The sequence below is a fragment of the Lycorma delicatula genome, chromosome 2, assembly GCF_047948215.1.
Source record: "Lycorma delicatula isolate Av1 chromosome 2, ASM4794821v1, whole genome shotgun sequence".
In the NCBI taxonomy this organism is placed as follows: Eukaryota; Metazoa; Arthropoda; class Insecta; order Hemiptera; family Fulgoridae; genus Lycorma; species Lycorma delicatula.
Window position 1 is genome coordinate 2,420,184 of NC_134456.1, and position 21,820 is coordinate 2,442,003.

Below are 21,820 nucleotides of genomic sequence, written 5' to 3' on the forward strand. Positions count from 1 at the left end.
ATTGAAATAAACAACAACAATTTTATCTATATTTCAATCAAGTTTTTCTTTTTTTAAATTAAAATTACAGAATTTTTTAATTCTATTACTTAATTATCGTTGGATGGATATACAAAACTAAGAAAATTATTTACAAAAAAATTGTTTCGCATTATTTTCATAAAGTTGTTTTCTTTGGTTGTCAAACACTTTTGCCAACTTTAATAAAAATTCCTAATTTCAACTTTAAAATAATGATTTCAAAATAATGAAATTGTTGTTGTTATATCATTTTCCATTCACAATAAATCTCAGCAAGAAAAATGTAAAAAAAAAATAATAACTGAAGCAAATTTGGAAGAGTACAAGGGATATCATAATTTTGCTATACAAAATACTTTTTGTTCATCAAAAGATCAGTGTGTTGATGTGTTGCTACTATGAAAAAATTATTCGACTTTATTTTCAGTTTTACAAAATATTTCTTTGTAATTGTACTACTTAGATGACAAGGGTACTGATATTCTTTTTTTCCCTTTGTTACTGTTGACTATCTGGAAAAATCTCATGATGGTTAATATTTGGTAAATTAAAAAAAATCTTCCAGTTTTTCCATGTTCTTATTCAAAGAACACCTCTGAGTCTGATACGATGACTTTGGTTTCCACTCAAATGATTGAGATTTTTTCTGCAAATGTATAAAATAAAAACAAAACAATCCAATTCCTCTTTACTTCACTTTTCAGAGAGTTTCTATTTCTATCAGTCATAATGATGGCATCTCCTGTTATTGTCATTTGCGTTTCCTTTTTATATACAAACAACAACTGGAATAATTTTTTTCACAAACCATATTTCCATCATTATGGTACCATACAATGATTAAGTTCAATTGAAACTTCAACTTCTGATGCTACCCTTTTGTCATTTGTCATAATAAATGGAAACGAGGTGTGGCTATTAAATAACGAGATTAATGCTGTAAAATATTTTATTTTAAATTTATACATATTTAGTTACTATCGCCTTCTATATACACCACTACTCAATTCCTACAATGCTCCATGTGAATTTTCCATTGTTCAAAACAGTGGAAGTCTTCTTTTGTAAGCTCTTTCATGATGTATGCCGCTTTTTCTTTCACAGCTTCAACGGTCTGAAATCTTGCTCCTTTTAATGCAGATTTGACCTTGGGGAACAAATAAAAGTCACATGGTGCCAGGTCAAGTGAATAAGGCGGATGGTTTAACACTGGGATGTTATACTTTGCTAGAAACGTCTTGACAGACAATGCAGTGTGAGCCGATGCGTTGACCTGATGAAGAACCCATGACATGTTTGTTCTTCCACAACTCAGGTCGTTTTTCTTATTTTTTCATGGAGTTAAGCAAGGATCTTGAATAAAGACAAGAATAGTTAACCAACGATCAGATCGGATCAGATTACCAATTTTTTCAATATTTTTATTCGTTTTTGACGTGAAAGGGCAACCTAGGCGTACATCATCTTCAACGTCTTTTCGGCCAACTTGGAAACGCTTAAACCACTCAAAATCTGTTCATGTGATAAGCATTCATTTCCATATACTTTTTTAATAAAAGATAAGTTTTGGTACCAGTTTTTCCAAGTTTCATATTAAATTTCACGATAATTCTTTGCTCTAATAAAACACTTACAATTTTTTTGGCAAAACAAAAAAACAGATGTTATCCAAACAACAGCCACAGTCAGACTAATATGTCTACAGAAACTGGAATGACAGCAATCGAAAGAGAAGACTACACAACTATCGATTGTATGAATTTGACGCATGCACAGTTCTTCTGTAGCAGTACCAGTCTTGTTATTTAATAGCCATACCTCATATATGCTACCATTATCAGCAATAATAATAACTCAATCCTCCTTACCAGTCATAAACTTAATTATTTTTTTTTTATTGCAGTTTCACTATTTGCTTTTCCAAGCAACATTAATGTCTGTCAGCAAACTAAAAGTAAAACTAAAAGTTTTAAAACTAAAAGTAAAATTTAACATTTTTATTCAGTTTAATGAAGATAATTTCCAACTGTAAAAATATCACAAGCATTTTCTATTGGAGAGGAACAAAAATGTGATGCTGTATTGCATTATAATGAGTGTCAATAATTTTATGAAATAACAAGGCACAGTTCAAAAGTAAGGGCTGATCGGTAATAAAATGAAATTGATTGAAAAATTTATTATTTTCAAATACTTTTCTACGTAATAACTATTTTGTTCCTAACACATTTGATATAATGAAACAAGCTTCTTCTAACCCACTGCATAAAATTCCAACACCTGGATTATAGCCACTTATGCACCAAGATTTTCAACTTTTTACGTTCCTCGAAATTTAGGACGCAAGCCAGTCTTTGAGGTGTAAAAGGGAGGAGTAGTGAACAAAAAGATGATAGTCCCTGGGCGTGAGATCAAGACTATAAGATGGATAATTAAAAATCTACCATCCAAATTTTTCAATTGTTTCTGTTGTGCATCACACGTTATGAAAAAAAAAAACTCCTGATCCCAGCACTCCGTAAGCTTTAAATGCACAACACAGTTTAGAAAGTGTTTCACAACAGACTTCTGATATGATGGATGTGGCTGGTTCCATGAAAACAATCAAAAAATCAAAAGCACACTCTTTTGGTCCCAGAATAGAGTTGCCAAGATTTTCCTTTGAGATTGGTCTTGATTGAATTTTTTCGGTTTAGGTGAATTGAAATGACAACACTACATGGATTGTTATTTCATTTCATTATTGATGTAAAAAATCTAAATTTCATCACCAGTGATAATATGGGAAAAAATGTGTCTCCTCGTGTCTAAAGCAGCCGAGAAAAACATGAGCAGATGTCATTCTGTGATCTTTATAATATTTTCAACATTCTAGGCACCCATCATGCATACAGTTTACAATAGCCTAGAGTGTCTGTCATTATTTTAAACAATGTTGTCTTTAAAACTTCTGGAAATCTAAAGAAATATTGCTACTTGTAAAATAACAATTTTCTCTCACTTTTGTTACACACGTTCAACGAGATCATCATCTCTGTTTGTCATAAACATTTGAATGGCCTTCCGTACACTTATGATTCCATTGTTTCATTTTTCTATCACTTAATGCGGTAGGCCTGTGTTTCACACAATTGACTGTAAATCTCAGCAGCATTATGTCCTTTTGCGTTTAAAAATCTAATCATTGATCGAACTTCATAACTGGCAGTTTTTGTTATTACCACACTCATTTTAACACACTGTCTTGCAAAGATAAACAACAATGAACTGATGGCAATGTGACGGTTACATTACATGCCTAATAGAACTACTTAAAGCTACTCTACATATGCAAACCAATCAGTGTTGCAAATCGTTATTTATAACTCATCGGCCCTTACTTTTGAATCATACCTCATATAATACGTTTCAAATAGATGTTTCTGAGAATGTTTTGGAACTAACTTATAAATACACACTGGTACACACAAGAAAATAATGTTATAAAAAAAATATTAATTTAGGTTAAACATGACACAAAGGATATAAATCATTTTTTCAAATAATTTTACTATTTCATTTTAATCCATTAATATTTTTAGACCACTTAATATAATAAAAATTTAGCAAGTGTACATATATTTATACATAAAACACACACAACAGAAATGAAATCTTATTCCTTACAGTTGAAATTAAATCAAATTTATTATCATTATTAAAAACTAACTTCAAATAAAAACGATAAACAAAAATAAACAGACACTTTTTATTATAAGATCAACTATTAGGGAAAACAGAACAAATATTTAACAACAACTTTATCAAAATTCTTGTATAATATGCGATTCATGTTTGTAACAATAACACAAATAAATAAAGCATCAAATTTTCATAATTTCAAGCCTGAGAACCAGTTTCAAAAAATAAGACGACATTTTGATTTCTCTTCAATATATTTTTTTTAAAACAGTAGCACACCCACACAAATATTTTGCAAGAATACTAATACCAAATAAATGACTTTTACGCACTGGAAAAATTATGTAATTTTTAGTTTTGAATTCAACAACGTAAGAAATACAGTTTACTCTCTTATCTAGAACCTAAGTTACAGTTATTTTTTCAAAAATAACAGGAGAAAACAATTTCTGACATTTTGTAAGCATTGATGTTCTATTTTATTTATTTTTTGTACTTTTTTTTTATTAATCTAAGTATATACAAGCTCTGTTCAAAAAATAACAAATAAATAAGTGACGTACGGTTAGCAGCATTGTGTTTTACATAACCTCCTCTGTAACCACATGTTCTTGAATTTTTATTTAGTTTTCATATTATTGTTATGAGTGCAATGTGTTTAAGTGTTAGCAGCGATTTTTGTAATGTGTGTTTTTCAGGAGCAACAATACAACATAAAATTTTGCGCAAAACTAGGGAAAACTTTCACAGAAACTTTTAAAGTTTTGAAACAAGCTTACAAAGATGATACTCCGGGTCATACGCAATGTTGCAAATGGTTTTCATGATTTAAAAGTGGTTGTCAGTCAATTGAAGATGACCCTCGACCAAAAAGGCCTTCGACTTCAACTAATGGCACACGCTCAGAAAATTAACAATCTGGTGCGTGCAAATCACCAATTGACTGTTAGAGAACTTGCAGAAAGGGTTAGAATCTCGATTGGATCATGGTGTGACATTAAAAATTGAACATGTATCAAGCTGCAGCAAAGTTTGTTCCTCATTTGATGACCGAACAGCAGAAAGAACATCGAGTGGACAATTGCCAGCAACTCCTTGAACAAGCTGATGATGAAACATGCATGCAAAGGATCGTAAAAGGAGACAAAAGCTGGGTTTATGGTTACGACATTGAAACAAAAGTCCAGTCATCAAAAAATCACACATTACAAAAATTGCTACTAACCAAACATGTTGTACTCAAACAACACAAAAACTAAACGAGATATCAACAATCCAAGAACATGTGGTTACAGAGGAACGCAATGCTGCCAACCATATGTCACTAAATATCTCCACTTGCGTGTAATTAAAAAAGTTCAGTTATTTTTTTAACAAACCTCGTAGTTTTTATAAAAAATGATTATCAAGAATGTAACAAACTTTTCAGCCGGATATCTTCTTCTGATGAAAATACAGAAGAAAGTTCATAAAAACATAGGTGCAGAAACACTTTGTTAGCAAGTGACACCTGGTAAAGGTTTTGCCTGATTTCTGTGCACTTCTCTACAAGTTTTGTTTAAAACTTTTAAACATTTACCTATTTAACAAAGTTATTTTATACCAACCAAACAAAAAATAGTGCTTTTCACCTCAACCTTTTGTCTTTTGCCCCAAATTTATCAAAAACTACTAAAAATACAGTTCTGGGACTTATTCTTTTTCTCAACTTTTCATGTCAGATTTCACACAAAACGACTAAATTTATCCCTTAATTTGAATCCCAAGAATTATAATCTGCCTTAATTTTACTGAAGGTGCAAAAATCAGGGCGAAATCTCACCAGCCAACACTCATTAACCAAGAATTTTCAAACCTGTTTATATGAACTTTTTTTCTTTATTTTCACCAGTAGAAGTTCCAAAATTTTGTTACATTTTTCATGAATCACCTTACATTCATTTATTTTTATTCTTGATATACCCGTTGATGATTACTGTTTAACAATTAGATGTAAAACTAATCTTGATTTTTATTTTTACTATTTATTTATTGTTCCACTGAGGCTTACACTCAGTAATATTTACCCTACATATTTTTTTTTAATGATAAATGGATTTTTTGTGTCATGTGAAAAAAATGCGAACTTACTGGGAATCAAAACCGTCATAACCTGGTTGTTAGGCAAAGATGATACCAATCTGCTAGGGATTGTGAATAGATTTTGAATATTTCTCTTTAGTAGTTAATTTCACACACTATTTACTATAACTCATTATTTAAAACAGAAAATAATAACAAATATGTTTAATCTTAAGACACTGAACATTTTTTAAACAAGCAACTGTGCATAAGCAAAGTATTAGAAAAAAGAAACTACATGGTTTCAGCCATCTTTTTAAGCTGTAGCTGGTTCTTAGCCTCAAATTAGTGCAAACTAGTTGACTTAATCAGATTATTGCATTATATAAAAAAATAATAGTGTTTGTTATTTTATTCCCTTAAATTTTATTTTTCCTGCAAAATGTATACTATTAATTATAACAATTAAAATGCATAAAGCACCGTTTATAAATATAACTCCTATAATGGACCAACAATTAAACAAAAAACAATCAAAGCATTAAAAATCTACAAAAAAAAATCATAAATTAATTTTTTATAAACAGTAAATTTCACCACTACAATTAATATTAAAATTTATAACTACAAGTACATTAGACATGTAAATAAATAAACAGACCTGCTGAGCAGCATTTTGTAGGTTCAAAAGAGGTTCACTGCTTCTTTTAAGAAATAATCTTAATTTATTCTCTTTGGGTGGAGGCTCTTTTTTACGTTGTGGACTTGGTGCTTGGTACAACATCTTATGAAACACTCTGTAAAATAACATATTTTTAATTAAAATATAAATAACTAAAATGCAACCCTAAGCAGAATTTAAACACTATTATTTTTATATGATAAGCACAACCATTGTGTTTTTTAAATTATTTTTAAAATCAGTTAATATGACTTAAATTAAAACAAATATAATATCAATTGGTCATTCTCGAAGCAATAGGAAATATGTTTCCGTAACTAGGTAAAATTATTTGAAGTGACCCAAAAAAACATAAGCTGATTGCTTGACAAATTAAAAAAAAAATTGAAACTTACCCACTTGTTTCCTATATATTTCAGGACCTTGAAATTATTATTTTTAAGTAGTTTACCTGTAACGGCCATTTTTGTTATGGTGTGCACACCTACTTTTGTGGTAGTAAGGGTTTATAGAAAAAAAAATCATAAATAAAAAACCATTGGTCCTGGACCACTGGTCTTATTAAAGAAAATTTTTATCAGTATTATTCTCACAAGCAATGAACACAGTAGGGGTCCAGGTGGCGAAGCCCCATGGCAAGACATAGCAAGTGAAACAAGCTCTGACCAGCTAATAATAAATAACAAATCTGTTTATGTACTATAATTTTGTTTTTTTTATTTAACTTTTTTCTTCATTTGGTACATTTATAAGATTATATAAAGTATTCCTGGCAAATGGGATAGCTCTCAAATTTAATGATTTAACTGGCCATTAAACATTATCTGGAAATTTTGAGCAGATTGGTCATCAAAAGCAGCAGTAGTCTGTGCTCCAATTTTGTTTGTTAGCGATATTTTTAATAGCTTTGTTGTTAGAACTTTGTTCTGAAGTAAGTGTTTCAATGTTTTCAATCTTACTGTCACTGTCCAAATCATAATTATTATCACTTCTGTAGCCAAAATTCTATTCATTATTATTATCACAATCTTCATCACCTCTTTTGTTTTCTAAAATTTTCCTTACATTTTAGTCAGACATTACTCTCCTCACATTTAGTCATCTTTTCAATCAAAAAATTTCAAGGATTTCATTTTCTCTTGGGGGCACAACATGTTATCAGCACCCAGACACAAAATTACTATAGTAAATGATTAAAAATTAAAACACCTATGCGGTATCTTAAGTGCGAAATAAAAATAATATTAAAAATCTAATATGAAACAACAAAATTGTTGTTTCAAAACAACAATTTTGTTGTTTAAAACAACTATAAACGTAAGTCAAAAGCCAAAAACAAAATATTTGAATCCAGATGCATAGCCTTAAGAAATCGTAAGATGTTAGGTACATTGTTGCCTAAGATATTTCGGATGTTAGCTCCCAGTTTAAACTTCTGATGTAATGCCGCTTAACAGGCACAGTCTACAAGGTGTGATATACCTTGAAATAAAGAACAAACTGAAGTTGAAAAAAGTACAATATTAGGAATGTTATTAGTACATAAGGTTTCATATATATGGTTTTAATGAGGCATGTTGGTTGGTACATGATGTACAATAGCACCACTGTATGTGTTAATCGTGTTCAAGCTTTAACACTTCACTAAATGGACCAGTTTTAATGATTTTTATTTTCTAGAAATAATTCCTATGTTGGTTCCATTGTAAGTTTTCCCCTTACAATTAAGTCAAAATTTTTTTTTAAAATGAAATATTACATTGTGTAAATAAGCAATTTGAAGAAAATTAGTTTTTTAAATTCTTTGTTTTTTATTTATTTGTCATTCAATTATTTCATTCATTTTTTTAAATATGATAAAGAATTAAAATAATAGAATAATTATTTTTGTACATAAAATTTATGTATTTATGTTAGTTGATGTTTTTTATGTATATAATTTGTAGTCAATGAAATAAATTATTAGATGAAATGATTCTCTCTAGTCATTAAAATCTTAGCACAGCTCCCTTGTGCATGTCGTCAGAATCCACAGAGCCCCCAAGGGAAGATAAATACATTAGATAAGGGAAAAAATAACAGTTAGAAAAGGATGATAATCTACAACACAATTTTGAAATAAGACAAACGAATGTTCCCAAAGGAGTAGAACTAAATTAGTTGACTTGCTATTCAAGAACAAATAATGTCTTGTTATTCACAAGGGACATGTTTTAAGTATTAAACAAAAACAGTAATAACATGAAAAGCAAGACTTTAGTATTGTGGAAGTTAAAGAATTATGTTACTTAACAATATAGTAGCATGAATTTATAATGGTTTTTTTCAAACATGATAGTTAAACATACAGAATGTATCACGAAGTTCTCCCGGGACTTTCATAGCCTATTCTACTCATGAAAATAACAAAAAAAGTTCACATAAACATACATCCTAAAATGTTTCCTCTGCAAACTATGGCTGATGAAAGATTTCACTCAGATTTCAGTTACTCCGGTGAAATGAGGTCGTACTGAAATTTTAGGAAGATAATTAAGGAGCAGAATTACTGATTTCTTATGGATTTTGAACTGAAAAATCAAATAAAATAGGTCCCAGAACCGTACCTGCAACAGTTATTGAGAAATATAGGGTGAAACCAATAAATTGGGGGAAAGCCCCTGTTTTTTATATTTGACATATAATAAGTTTGCCCAATGGGTAATAACACATAAAACAAACAAAACAAAACTTGTAGAGAATTTAATTCAGAATAAAATGGGGTAAAATAAGTTGAATAAAACAAAGAAAAATTGAAAATATTCAAAATTTATTTAGAAACAGTACACTAGACCAAAGCGTATTATACATACCAGTTTATATTAATTGTTCAAAAATGACGCTGCCATTTTTACATTTCTTGGCACGATTCTGTACTGCAGAAGTGTTTTTTTTTTTTAATTTATCAGGGATGTCCTTAAGTTTCTCAGCGCATCCATAATGCGGACAATTAATCATGAGAATGTATTTTTGTTTTGTATATAATATTTTTCATCCATGTCCAGATGGAAAAATCTAAAGGTGTTAGATTAGGCAATCTTGGTGGCCAGGTATGTGGACCTTCGTGACTGATCCACCAATTTATTGGTTTTCACCCCTATTTCTCAAAAACTATTGCAGATATGGTTCTGGGACTTATTTTATTCGATTTTTCAGGTCAAAAACCATAAGTAATCAATAAGTCTTCAATTAATGTCCAAAAATTTCAGTATTATCTAATTTCACCTGGGTAGCTAAAATCTGAGTGAAATCTTTCATTAGCCATAACTCGCAAACTAAGCGTTTTAGAACGTAAGTTTAGGTGAACGTTTTCCATTATTTTCATGAGAAGAATAGATTATTAAAAGTCCCAGGAGAACTTTGTATTACACCCGTATATGTAATAATGAGTTATTCTCCCAGTAAATATAGCTAGAATAGCAACATTAAAGCAGAAAGTATGATGATCATGCAAAGAACGGGTATCAGGTTTTAACAAATTTTTATGTTTTAGGGTCCAATTATTTCATCTAGACCAAAAAATGTATGTAAGTATTATGTGTATCACATTGCTTTTGGTCTTGTATCTCAGGATTGAACAAACTGATTTTCATCAAGTTTGGTTCAAATATTTCTATATATGGGACATTCAACCATATTAATTTTTTTTTTTTCAAAATTCTTTAAGGTGGTGGGTGGACATTGAAAAAAAAAACATATTTCGATTTTCTTCAGGTGCATTTTTGAAAACTTTAGTAAGCCAAATTTGTTGTTACCTACAATTCATATTCATATATAAATAATCCAAAATTTTTTTTTAAGGATCAATCCCCACCTCTTAAAATTGAAAAATATGTTTTTTTCTTTTTCTCTATCTCCTTTGATTTAAATATTTATTTCAAACATATTTTGAAACTTTAAACTTCATAAATAGAGCTATCATGAAAAGTGTACATTTTTTTAAACCATAGATCCTGGACTTAAACTGCAGAAAAAGTTCTTATTTTAGCATTTAATGAATGGGATGTTGTTAGAGTTGAAGAAAACTTTACTTAAACAATTTTTTTAAACTTAACCTATTATATGAATATTTTTGAAAACATTTTCTTAAAATTTATTCCTAACCTCTAAAAAATATACATGCTGTTTTTTGGGGTTTTTTCGCTCAAACTCTTTTAATTTTTAATATTAACAAAATGTTTTAAATATTTTTCTTCATCACTTAAAGATTATTAAAATTAAAGTAGCTTCAGCACCTATATTATATCCCAGATCCAAAATGAGAAGCAATTTTTTTCATTACTTTAATAAAAGTTATACTTTTTAATAAGTTATACTTGATCAAGATAGCTGGGATAGTCATGCAATACTTTGTCAGCTTTTTTTATTTATAAACACTTCCTGACCTACACATAAAACATCCAACAAATTACTAGTCATGAAATATTATCTTACTTATTTTGATACACTAACTACAAAAGTCAGTCAAATGTAAACCATACTTTTATTTTTAACATTTATTAATATAGAATAAAAATACAAAACATATTTATTGCTTTTCTATGTAATCTGTGTAGTTCTACACATTTTACCAATGTCTGGTGAGTTTGTGGGAAAAACAATTTGAGGAAACATCACAAACCAAATGCAAATGAACTCTCCTACTTCATTATCAATCTAAAATCAATATCCTCCTAGCACCTCCTTCAATGGCCTGAAAAAAAAACACAGGGGGATAAATCTGGACAGTATAAGGATATTTAAGGTTTTCCAGTAAATTTCATCCACTTTATCCCGAGTGTTGAGATCGGCTGTGTGAGGCTTGGCATCATCGTAAAGGAGAATCAAAATGGCACTTTTAGTTCATGTAGACAGTTTTTATTTTGTCCAAAAGCTGGCAGTATGTCAGATATTGTACTTTGAATGTGACATTTGAGGAGAAAATTGAAGAGCAATATTCTTTTCCATTCCCAAAAGATGGAGACACAAACTTTTTCAGCTGATTGACACACTTCACCTTTACAGACAGGTTCTCCATCCTATTCCACTACATACTTCAGAATGCAATGATGGATCCATCACAAACAATTATTTGATGTGAAACATTGGCTCTCTCTTGTCAAAATCGATTCAAGAGCCTTTGACAAATTTTCTTAGGGCCTGTTTCTGATTTTGGGTTAAGAGTCTTGGAACATACTTTGTAGAACCCAAGGAGCTTTGTGATAATGGAATGACCATTCTTGACAGATCCGCCGAAACAATTTTATACTATAAAATGTCAATCATCTTCAATCTGATCATGGATTGAACAGTCACAATTCCTTGAACACCAACTGTGACTCATTTTCTACAGCTTCAAACCTTATTTTACCCAGTTTCTTAATTTAGTCATAGTTTTGCCTACGTGACAATGTCACATCCCCAAACTGTGCATGCAGTCGAGTCAAAATTTCATACAGTTTTGACACCCTCATCTATAAGAAATTTCACAATAATACATTGTGCATCTGACAATGGAACCTCTTGATCTAACATAACACTACTGACCGGAGATAAGTGAATACTAAAATATCGGCGATTTGAGCCCCTTACCACATCAATACCTCTGTCACTGTAATCCATCACTAAGCCTTTAATTATTTAAAATATTGGTATGCAGACCGTGAAAACAAAAGTACAGTTTATGTTTGATTGAACCTCATACCAATGAACAATTTGCAAATTTACCATTAATAAAAACTAACATAAACATTCTCATTATTTTTATTTATGAAAAACCAGTAACAGCGTACTATCTCTGACAATAATGTATAATCATTTAACATACTTTTGAAGTCACTAATGAAGAATAAAATTATTTAGGTCTAAACTAAATGTAAAAAAATACTTATAATCCTATTTATGTTTTGTCATACGAAGAAAATAATTTGTTAACTTGCACATGTTTGCTTAAATGTTTACACAAAATAACTCATTCTTTTAACATATCCCTTAAATTTCAAATCTGTACCTTTAATCAACTATCAGCTATTATTATTCACTTTGTACAACCATTTTATCTTTTAAATTAGATACAATGTAGAAACAGCAAACAAGATTTTTTGTCTGCATCATTATTTAAAATTGATGAATTTTATAAGTTTCTTTTTTTTCTGGATGATTAATTCACAATAAAAGCTTGAAGCCTGTGCAAGGGAATATGAAATGGAAATTTTATAACATGTGAAAAATGCCATACCTGACAGGATTTGAACCCAGGGCTTCAGTATAAGCAGCCAAGACGCAACCACAGATATCAATCATCACTAAGCTGAATTTTTTCTTTTTTTTAATTTTTACACACAAAGAAATAATTCTTTTAACTGAACTTCTAAATGAGTAATAAATTATAGGAGTAGGTAAATTCTCTCTCTCTTTCGACCCTGCCTATGGATACAAAGCCAAAATGCTTTTATTAAGTTTCATATATTATTATACTACCACATACCAGTAAATATTAGTTTTGAATTATTATTTTACTTTTGTTTCTTTTAGCAATTTGTTCAGGAATACAAAGAGACTAAGAAATTTGCAATATGACAGAACGAATCAATCACAGGCAGTTACAATTTAGGGTGTGTTTAGACAAGTCCCAACCCTCACTATACCTAGTCTAGTTACTGCCTCATTGTCATTTGGTTTTTAGCTGTATTAGTGAAAACTAGTAATGATCTCACCATGGTCAAAAACTGAATAGAGTACTTTTGCAGTACAAATTTGCACATGGATTAAATATTAATCAGTGTTCAGAGGAAATGACCCTTATGCTAGGAGAGGATTATCCTCATCATACAGCAATATTTAAGAGGTACCGAAAGTTTGAAAGAAAAAATTTTGACATAGAGAATTCTCCAAGGTTGACATCTTTGTCTGTGATGAAGAGAAACATTGCTGAAGTACAAAATATACTTGAGACAGACAGACATACCTGTCTACAACCAAACGAGGTGTCCTTGGGCATTAACGGACCCACAGTTCATGCTATTCAGCGAGATCACCTTCATGTTAGGAACCTTTGTACCCTTTGGGTGCGCATAACTTGACCAATGATCAGATGGCATGTCACGTTTTCATAGTGCCATAAAATGCTGAAAAAGTTTGAAAACAGGAAATCCCTACGTGAACAGTATTGTGATATGTGATGAAACTTGGGTGTACATTATGATACCTTGAATATGTGGGGACCCCCCTGCCATTGGCTGTTTGAGAATCCAAATCAGTGAAGAAATTTTAGAACGAGTTGTGTCAAAAATTCAGAAGTCAGTTACAGGGGAGTGGTATACTTAGGAATGCCTGCCTAAAGTTGTCAAACTTATCTAAAAACAGTGCCTAAATTTATGGTTTCTCACAACAATAACACTCCAGCACACTGCTCTAATGTTTGTTCTGAGTATTTCACCAGCACTGAAATAAGACTGTTAAAAGTACACTTCCTAAACTCTTGACCTCACTCTACATTCTACATTTTTTTAGATATTACTTAATTTCCTCTTTTATCAGTTAAATTAAAAGTAATTTATATATAAAAATCTATAAAAAATAATTTTAAGTTAGTAATAACATTTATAAAATACGATACTGGCCAATTTAAAATAACAACAAAAGCACAGAGCTCTGACTAACGTTTATAAGTCATATAGTTCTGAAAAAAAAATGGTTTTATAAATTGAATAACAGCTCATAGTCAGTTAAAGATATAGATCTAAAATTTAAGGAGTGATAAAAGTTATAAGTGATAAGTTAAAAAAATGGACTAGCTTACATAAAACTTTGAGTAAGATTGGTGCAATAGTTCTTTAATACCATATGATCAAAGTCTAGCTATCAACAAAAGACACGAAAGATATTCGTTTTCCAAACTCACAGTAAAAATATATCTTGAAAAATGAAAAGTCTAAAACCATCAAATGTAGAATAAATTTTGATGTGATTTCTTTTGAAACTGGATGGATAGTTTGGTTTCTATAAGGATTCAAACTCAAATGCATATAATTTCAATGATGACAACAAAAATTATAGCTTCAATATTTAATGCAATAGCAAATATTCCAAATTCATCTGTTATTCTTGAACAAATGATGTACATAAACTCACTACTGTATATTTCCATCCAAACATTAATAAATACAAACTAGAAATTACCAGCTTCTGGCTGCTAACACAGCTTTTACAGCACAAACCGGTTCTCTTGTATCACTAACAAGAAATGTAACGTCACACAATTCTGGCATATTAGCCAAAAATTTCATATCTTCAGCTAAACCAGTTTTATTTTCAAACGTACTAAGATCTGGCTCATCTGTCATCAGAGTAGCTTCAGCCATTACACTGCTTGGTACCACCTGCACTTCAGGCATCCTAAACTGCAAAATAAAACTAAATTATTATTACAATAAAATTAAAACCTGATAATTTTTTAAGATGTTGACACTAACTTATGTGGTTTTTAATTAGATTAGTTCTTTCAAATCTTCAAAGATTCATCGCCAGGGTAATTTAAAAGCCTTCAAAACGTATGAGGGACAATCCAAAAATTAACATCTGATTGGTCATTGAAAGTTAACTGGTTGCCATAACAATTCAAAGCAGCCACAATAGTCATCAGCTATTTATAATCTCATTGCATGCCCATCGACTGTGCTGTAAAACAATGGTCAATAAATCAGGTAAAAATCAAATTTTGGCATTGATGTTGAAATTCATGATTTAACTGTGTAACTATTCCATATTCCATGTAAAAGTGGCTAGAACAAGGTGAATCATCCATTGAAAAATTCACGGCTAACAGTATATATGATAAAAAGAAATTACAATGGGCCAAGAAATACATAAACTAGACTTTTGTAGATTCTTCAACGGTTGATTTTCCCCAAGAAATTCATTTCACTGAGGAAGGAAAATGTCTCCAGTTTGTTTGAATGGATGATGGAGAATATGTTTCTTCTAAACACATTTGTTTTATTTGTGAAACACCTGATAAAACAAATTTTTTGGGGCCATTTTTTTGTTGAAGGAGTTCATTGTGTTTCAATCAAAGGGAAGATGAATTTAGAAAAAATATATAATGATTTTCTAAAACAGAGCTCTGCCCTTGGAAAAGAAAATCAGGGTATTCCACCAAGATCTTATTCTTTGTAATTTTTCAAAAACAGCAAATAATCTCACGAATTACAATAATATCCGTTTTCTTAGGCAGGCTAGGAAAACTGCTGAATTCAACCCTGTTGATAATTTATAGATCATATGGTGAAGTAGTAGCATCTCAGCCTTTCATCCCGATGGTTGATCTAGTGATGAATGCATCTTCCCAAATCAGCTGATTTGGAATTCGAGAATTCCAGGGTTCAAGTCCTAGTAAAGGCAGTTATTTTTATATGGATTTGAATACTAGATCGTGGATACCGGTGTTCTTTGGTGGTTGGGTTTCAATTAACCACACATCTCAAGAATGGTCGAACCGAGACTGTACAAGATTACACTTCATTTACATTAATACATATCATCCTCTGAAGTAATACCTGAATGGTAATTTCCAGAGGCTAAACAGGAAAAAGAAAGAAAAGAAAGCCTTTCATCCAGAGGTCCTAGATTCAAATTCCAGTCAAGCATGAAATTTTTCTCATACTACAAAATTCCATGTGCAAGATTCAAAGCACCTGTGTAATTCCACAAACCAAAAAATAAATCCATGTGCAAGTGAGGAACCAGTTTTGGGATAAAAAATTGAAACAAAGTATAAAATTAATTTAGCCTACTCCAAAAAAAAGTAGTGAAAGAGGTAATAAAATAGAAAAGCAGAAATATTTTATACTAGGAAAAATGTATGTTAGGTTAACCTCAGTTATCCTTTCGCTAGTTTATAGAACATCATTACCCCATGAATTATATTACATTTATTGCTGCACATATAAACGACTGTATTAACAAAATTTATAACTCATGTTCATGTTCATTCCTGAGCGTTTAAGGTAGTCCCCCATCAATAGGTTAGTGCAATTAAGGTGATTATGTTAGATTTTAGCAAGCATGTTCATACTTTCTGATTAGATCATTGTACTACGTACGAATACTGATATTTATTATTAAAATTACACCACACATCTTAGTTATTTGAAGTGTTGTGTTGTCATTATCACCGTTGTAGTAATTACAATTCAGTAATGCTACAAATCTTCCTGTGAATATATATGAATTGTTTGTTTTATCAAGAGATAAAATGAATTGCATTTGATCTGTTTCAACATTTTGGTATTTTACCAGAAGATAAATAGTGTAATCAAGGGCACGTCATGGCATAAAATCTTTTGAATGACTGAGAATGGTGGCAATACAAGAAAAGGCAGTACCTATTCACAATATAAGTGTCCAGTCTGATACATGGTTGCAGGGCTCTAAACTAAGCCTTGATAAAATGTTATTATTTATTTATTCATGGAACTATGAAATGACAACTGAGGCATTCTGTGAACACAAATTAAATATCAACCATATTACAGCTGTTGACTGGAAAAATTATCTATGGGAAGTGTGTGCCAAGAAGCTTTTAAAATCAAATTGTGTAACTGGCAGCCCAGGTCTGACAGTAGAGATCAACAAGTCTTTATTAATAAAGAGGAAAAGTCCCTCAGGAGCAATTGCTGTTCGGAGAGCTATGCCATGAAACAGAAGGTTTCATGATGCAGTAGATAATCGTTCTGCAGATATGATATTGCTGATTATAGTACAGCACACTGTACCAGGTTCAATAATAATTTCTGTCCACTGGAAAAAATTTCAAATGGTATATGTAATTTGAACAGGAATTATGTACACTACCATTCACAGAATGCAGAATTTCATTGATCCACTAACAGTATCACATACTCAAAAAGTAGAAGTACAGGTACAGCTAAAAATAAAATGCACTGTAAAGTAGCAAGAGAATTTCTGAACAGCTACTTGTGCAAATTCTTATCGTAGAAAAATAAAAACTGATGATCGCAATAAGTTTCAAGCAATTCTTTCTAGAGATATGAGGTGTGTGAGAAAAGTAATGAGATTGGTAACACTGCGAGCGATCTGGCAATGCTGTGTCTACCGGTCTGTGCTAGACCGGTTTGTTCATCCCTTCCACATGCTCAGTACGAGTTTCAACTCTGTTCAGCCAATACATTATTTTTGACAGCGCCATCAGTGAAGTTGTGCTTTTGTTGTGTGTTACGAAAATGGAGCATCAGAATTTAGAGCAAAGTTGTGCAATCAAGTTTTGTGTTAAACTTGGGGAATCCACAACTGTGACCTTTGAAAAGTTGAAACAGGCCTATGGGGAACATTACTTATCAAGAGCATAATTTTTCCGCTGGCACAAATCATTTTTGGAAGGCCGAGGACACGTTGAAGATCAACCTCGCTCAGGGAGACCTTCAGCTTCAAAATCTGACGAAAATGTTGAGTGTGTGAGGGTTCTTGTGAGATCAGACCATCGTTTAACAATAAGGATGATGAGTGAACAGTTAAATTTCACCGTACATCAAATTTTGACAGACGATTTGGACATGCAAAAGGTTTGTGCGAAATTGGTACCGAAAAACCTCACAACGGAACAGAAAGACAATCGAAGAAACGTGTGCGTTGATCTCCTTGAGGATTGACAATGACCAAGAATCTTCAATCGTGTGAACAAAGGTGATGAATCCCGCATATTTGAGTACGATCCTGAAACAAAGAGGCAAAGTGTAGAGTGGCACACTCCATCTCTCCTCGACCAAAATAATGTCAAATGAGCAAATCAAAAATCAAAACCGTGCCGATTTGCTTTTTTAGCAGTAGGAGTATCATGAATAAAAAATTTGTTCCTCCAGGACAAACTGTCAACCAAGTGTTTTACAAAAGTGTCCTTGAAAGGCTCAAGAAAAGAGTGATTTGCATGAGACCAGACACTGCAGACAAGTGGATGCTTCGTCATGACAATGCCCCGTGTCACACGACCATTTCCATCACAGAATTTTTGACCTCAAAACACATTCCTATGGTTCCTCAACCCCCCCCCCCCCTATTCATCTGATTTGAGTCCTTGTGACTTTTTCCTTTTCCCGAAATTGAAACGTGTCTTAAAAGGACATAATTTTTGAACTCTAGAGAACATTCAAAAGACTGTGACCGACCAGTTAAAAGCCCTACCAGTTGAAGCCTTCCAGTGCTGCTATCAGGAGTGGGAACAATGACTCCGTCAGTGTATAGCCGCCCAAGGGAACTACTTTGAAGGGGATAATATTATTGTTTGAAAAAATAAAAACTTTAGTAAGTAAAAAGTCAGTGTCATTACTTTTCTCACACACCTCGTATTTCTGCTTTTTGGCCTACACAATAAATAATTGTGTTCAAATGCCAGTATTCAATGTTTCGAATATTATTACCTCAATTTCAGCTTTCATTAATTTAATCATTTCAATTGGCAAATTTTTTTTTAACATTTTATAAAAATTATTTTTGACATTTTTATAAATTTATCTATCTGCACATTTTTTATTAATTTTTTTTTTAAATGTAAATTAATTAAGAATTTCTTAAATATTTTTTTTCTAAAGCTAATCTAATTTTTTGATAAAAATACAGACAAAATATATTAGGGGAAGATAATGGAAGACAACCACTATTAATCTTTAACACAAAAGAGTCTGAAATTTTTCAATTAATTCAATAATAATGGGAGAGACTGCATAACAAGAAATTACACAAATATAAAAGTAAAATATTAGATTACATAAAAAGGAAATATTAAATGAACAAGTTACATTTTTAAAGAGAGTATTATTAGAAATCCCCACAATAAAAACATCAACAATACTTGGTGAATAAATACCAGTACTTCTACAGATGTAACAAATGTTTTAATATGTAAATACATTTTAAAGGATTTATAATAACTTGATAACAGACCCAGCATTTCTGAAAAAAAGAACCAAAGGGCAATTCACAAAAAAATGCAGATAGAAAACTACTATTATAAAGTAAAGAAAAGCTGAGAGGTGGCAACAGTACACAGAAAGGAAAATTTGCTGGTGATATGTTGAATAAAAAAGAAATAAACTGATGAAATCAATTAGAATCTAAAATTTGAGTTTTATATAGCTCTTAACAATTTCAACAGGGTTGAAATTGTGGTTGAAATTGTTAAGAGCTATATCAATGGAATCATGGGATTACACCTCTTTAGTGGGTACTGAATTCTATAATTACATTAAAAGATTTATAATTTGTCGAAATTGTATTCTTTTAAAGATTATTATGGATGTATATGCAATTTCTACTGTCCTGTACTGGAATGATGTAATATCTAAAACATAGTATTTTCTTCGTTCTATTGTCATTATTGCCATATTGTATTTTTATTATGCTTTTAATTAAATCATCATCTTTGAATGTACTCTGTGATGGTACATATTTTATATTTATATACATCAATGTAATATTTCTTGAGTACATTTTCTTTTTATCATTATTAAAAACTTCCTAAATCTCTAAATTATATTTTCAGTCATTAATAATATGTTTTCATTTTAATAAATGGTCAGCTATATTAGATATACTACAGCTGACCATTTACTAAAATCCAAACATTATTACTTTTTGCAAAATAATTTAGATTTTGTAAGTTGGTAATAATGATAAAAAAAATGTATATTTAATGTAACTGACCATTTATTAAAAGGTATAAATAATATTGCTGTTATATGTATATAAATGAGGGCTATTTTTTAAGTTAGGTCAGATTGGCTACGGAGAGAGGTTTAGCTCCGAGCAACTCAGGCTTCAGGATGCTTGAGTTGTGGGGGTCAACAACATAAGATGATGTTTAGCACGGAAAAGACCACGATGATGCTCCTCACATGCTGTTTGGCATTGAGTTGGCTAGCCCATGTTTCAAAGAAAGGCTAGCATATAAAGTATGTTGAAGTTCAAAAGTAGCTCAGGTGTTTCTTGATGAGAAGTTGCAATTTAAGAAGCACCTTCAATATATCACAGGGAAGGCCTGGAATGCTTTCCTGGTATTCAACTTGTAGTCAATCCTGATTTGGGGGTCTTAATTTCAAGACTATGAGCATTCTGTATAAGGCATGTGCAAGGCTATTATGCTAAAATGTGGCACCTGTTTGGGCTGATAGGCTAAAATTTACTGATTTAGGCTAAAGTTGTCAGGATATTTTATTGAGGGCTCAATGCCTTATATTGTTAACAGTAACGGGTGGTTACCGTACAATTTCACAGGAGGCGATCTTGGTAATCACGGGTGTGAAACCAATAGATTTGATTGCGTCAGAGAAACAACAGTGTTATGTTGCAAAGAAGACAGGTGAGCTGACTTTAAAAAAAATTCGAGAGATTGAACAACATGGTGATGCCTTGTGGCAGGCCAGGTGGGATGAGGCAGAGGGTGGGTGTTATACGCATGATCTCTTCCCAAATGGTTTGCAGGATGCGTTTTGGGTACACCCTAATAAGTACGTGACACAATTTCTTTCTGGCCATGGCTCTTTTCAGGACAGACTGCAGATATTTGGCCTTCTTCTTTCTTTTCTTGTTTAGCCTCCAGGAATTACCACCTTCATTTACACTCATACGAGCGTAAATGAAGTGTAGTCTTGTACAGTCTCGGTTCAACCATTGCTGAGATGTGTGGTTATTTGAAACCCAACCACCAAAGAACAGTGGTATCCACGACCTAGTATTCATATCCATATAAAAGTAATTGCCTTTACTAGGACTTGATTGCTGGAACTCTCGACTTCCAAATCAGCTAATTTGGGAAAACATGTTCACCATTAGAACAACCCAGTGGGTTAGATATTGCCGTCCTGCCAGACAGGCAGGACAATGTCCATGAAGTACTGCGATTGGGCCGACCTTCTGTAATCACAGATGATTTGGTACGTGAAGTTGGCACAAAAATTTGTGAAGACCAGCAATTCATGATTTTCACTTTGTCACCGATATTCCCACAAGTTTGAAATTCAGTGCTATACAAAATTATTTCTGAAATCCTGCAGTTCAAAAAACTGTTCTTGCGATGAGTTCCTAGACTGCTTACTGAGAACACCACAAAAGGAGAATGGCTAGGTGTTTTAACATTTTTGACTTGGCACAGTAAAGAACTTTACTGTAGGAGATGAACTTTACACTTTACACTTTTGTCACAGGAGATGAGACATGGGTTTCTCACATCACTCCAGCATCCAAGCACCAGTCAATGGAATGGCGACATACAACATCTCCAGTCAAAGTGAAAGCCAAACAGATAATGTCAACATGCAAGATTATGGCAACTGTATTTTGGGATAG

General features: G+C 31.6%; 1 protein-coding gene across 4 annotated transcripts in view; it reads right to left on the minus strand.

Annotated features, from left to right (window-relative positions):
- Positions 1-21,820, minus strand: part of LOC142320419 (serine-enriched protein-like) — an 89,721-nt gene that overhangs the window by 25,641 nt on the left and 42,260 nt on the right. For 3 of the 4 annotated variants that reach the window (XM_075358136.1, XM_075358138.1, XM_075358139.1), the window contains one exon: positions 6,425-6,560. In XM_075358136.1, coding sequence (XP_075214251.1) covers positions 6,425-6,547 — 123 coding nt within the window. In that variant the 5' untranslated portion in view covers positions 6,548-6,560. Of the gene's footprint in view, positions 1-6,424; positions 6,561-14,644; positions 14,866-21,820 lie in introns of all 4 variants that reach the window. The other variant, XM_075358135.1, reaches the window with a different exon arrangement.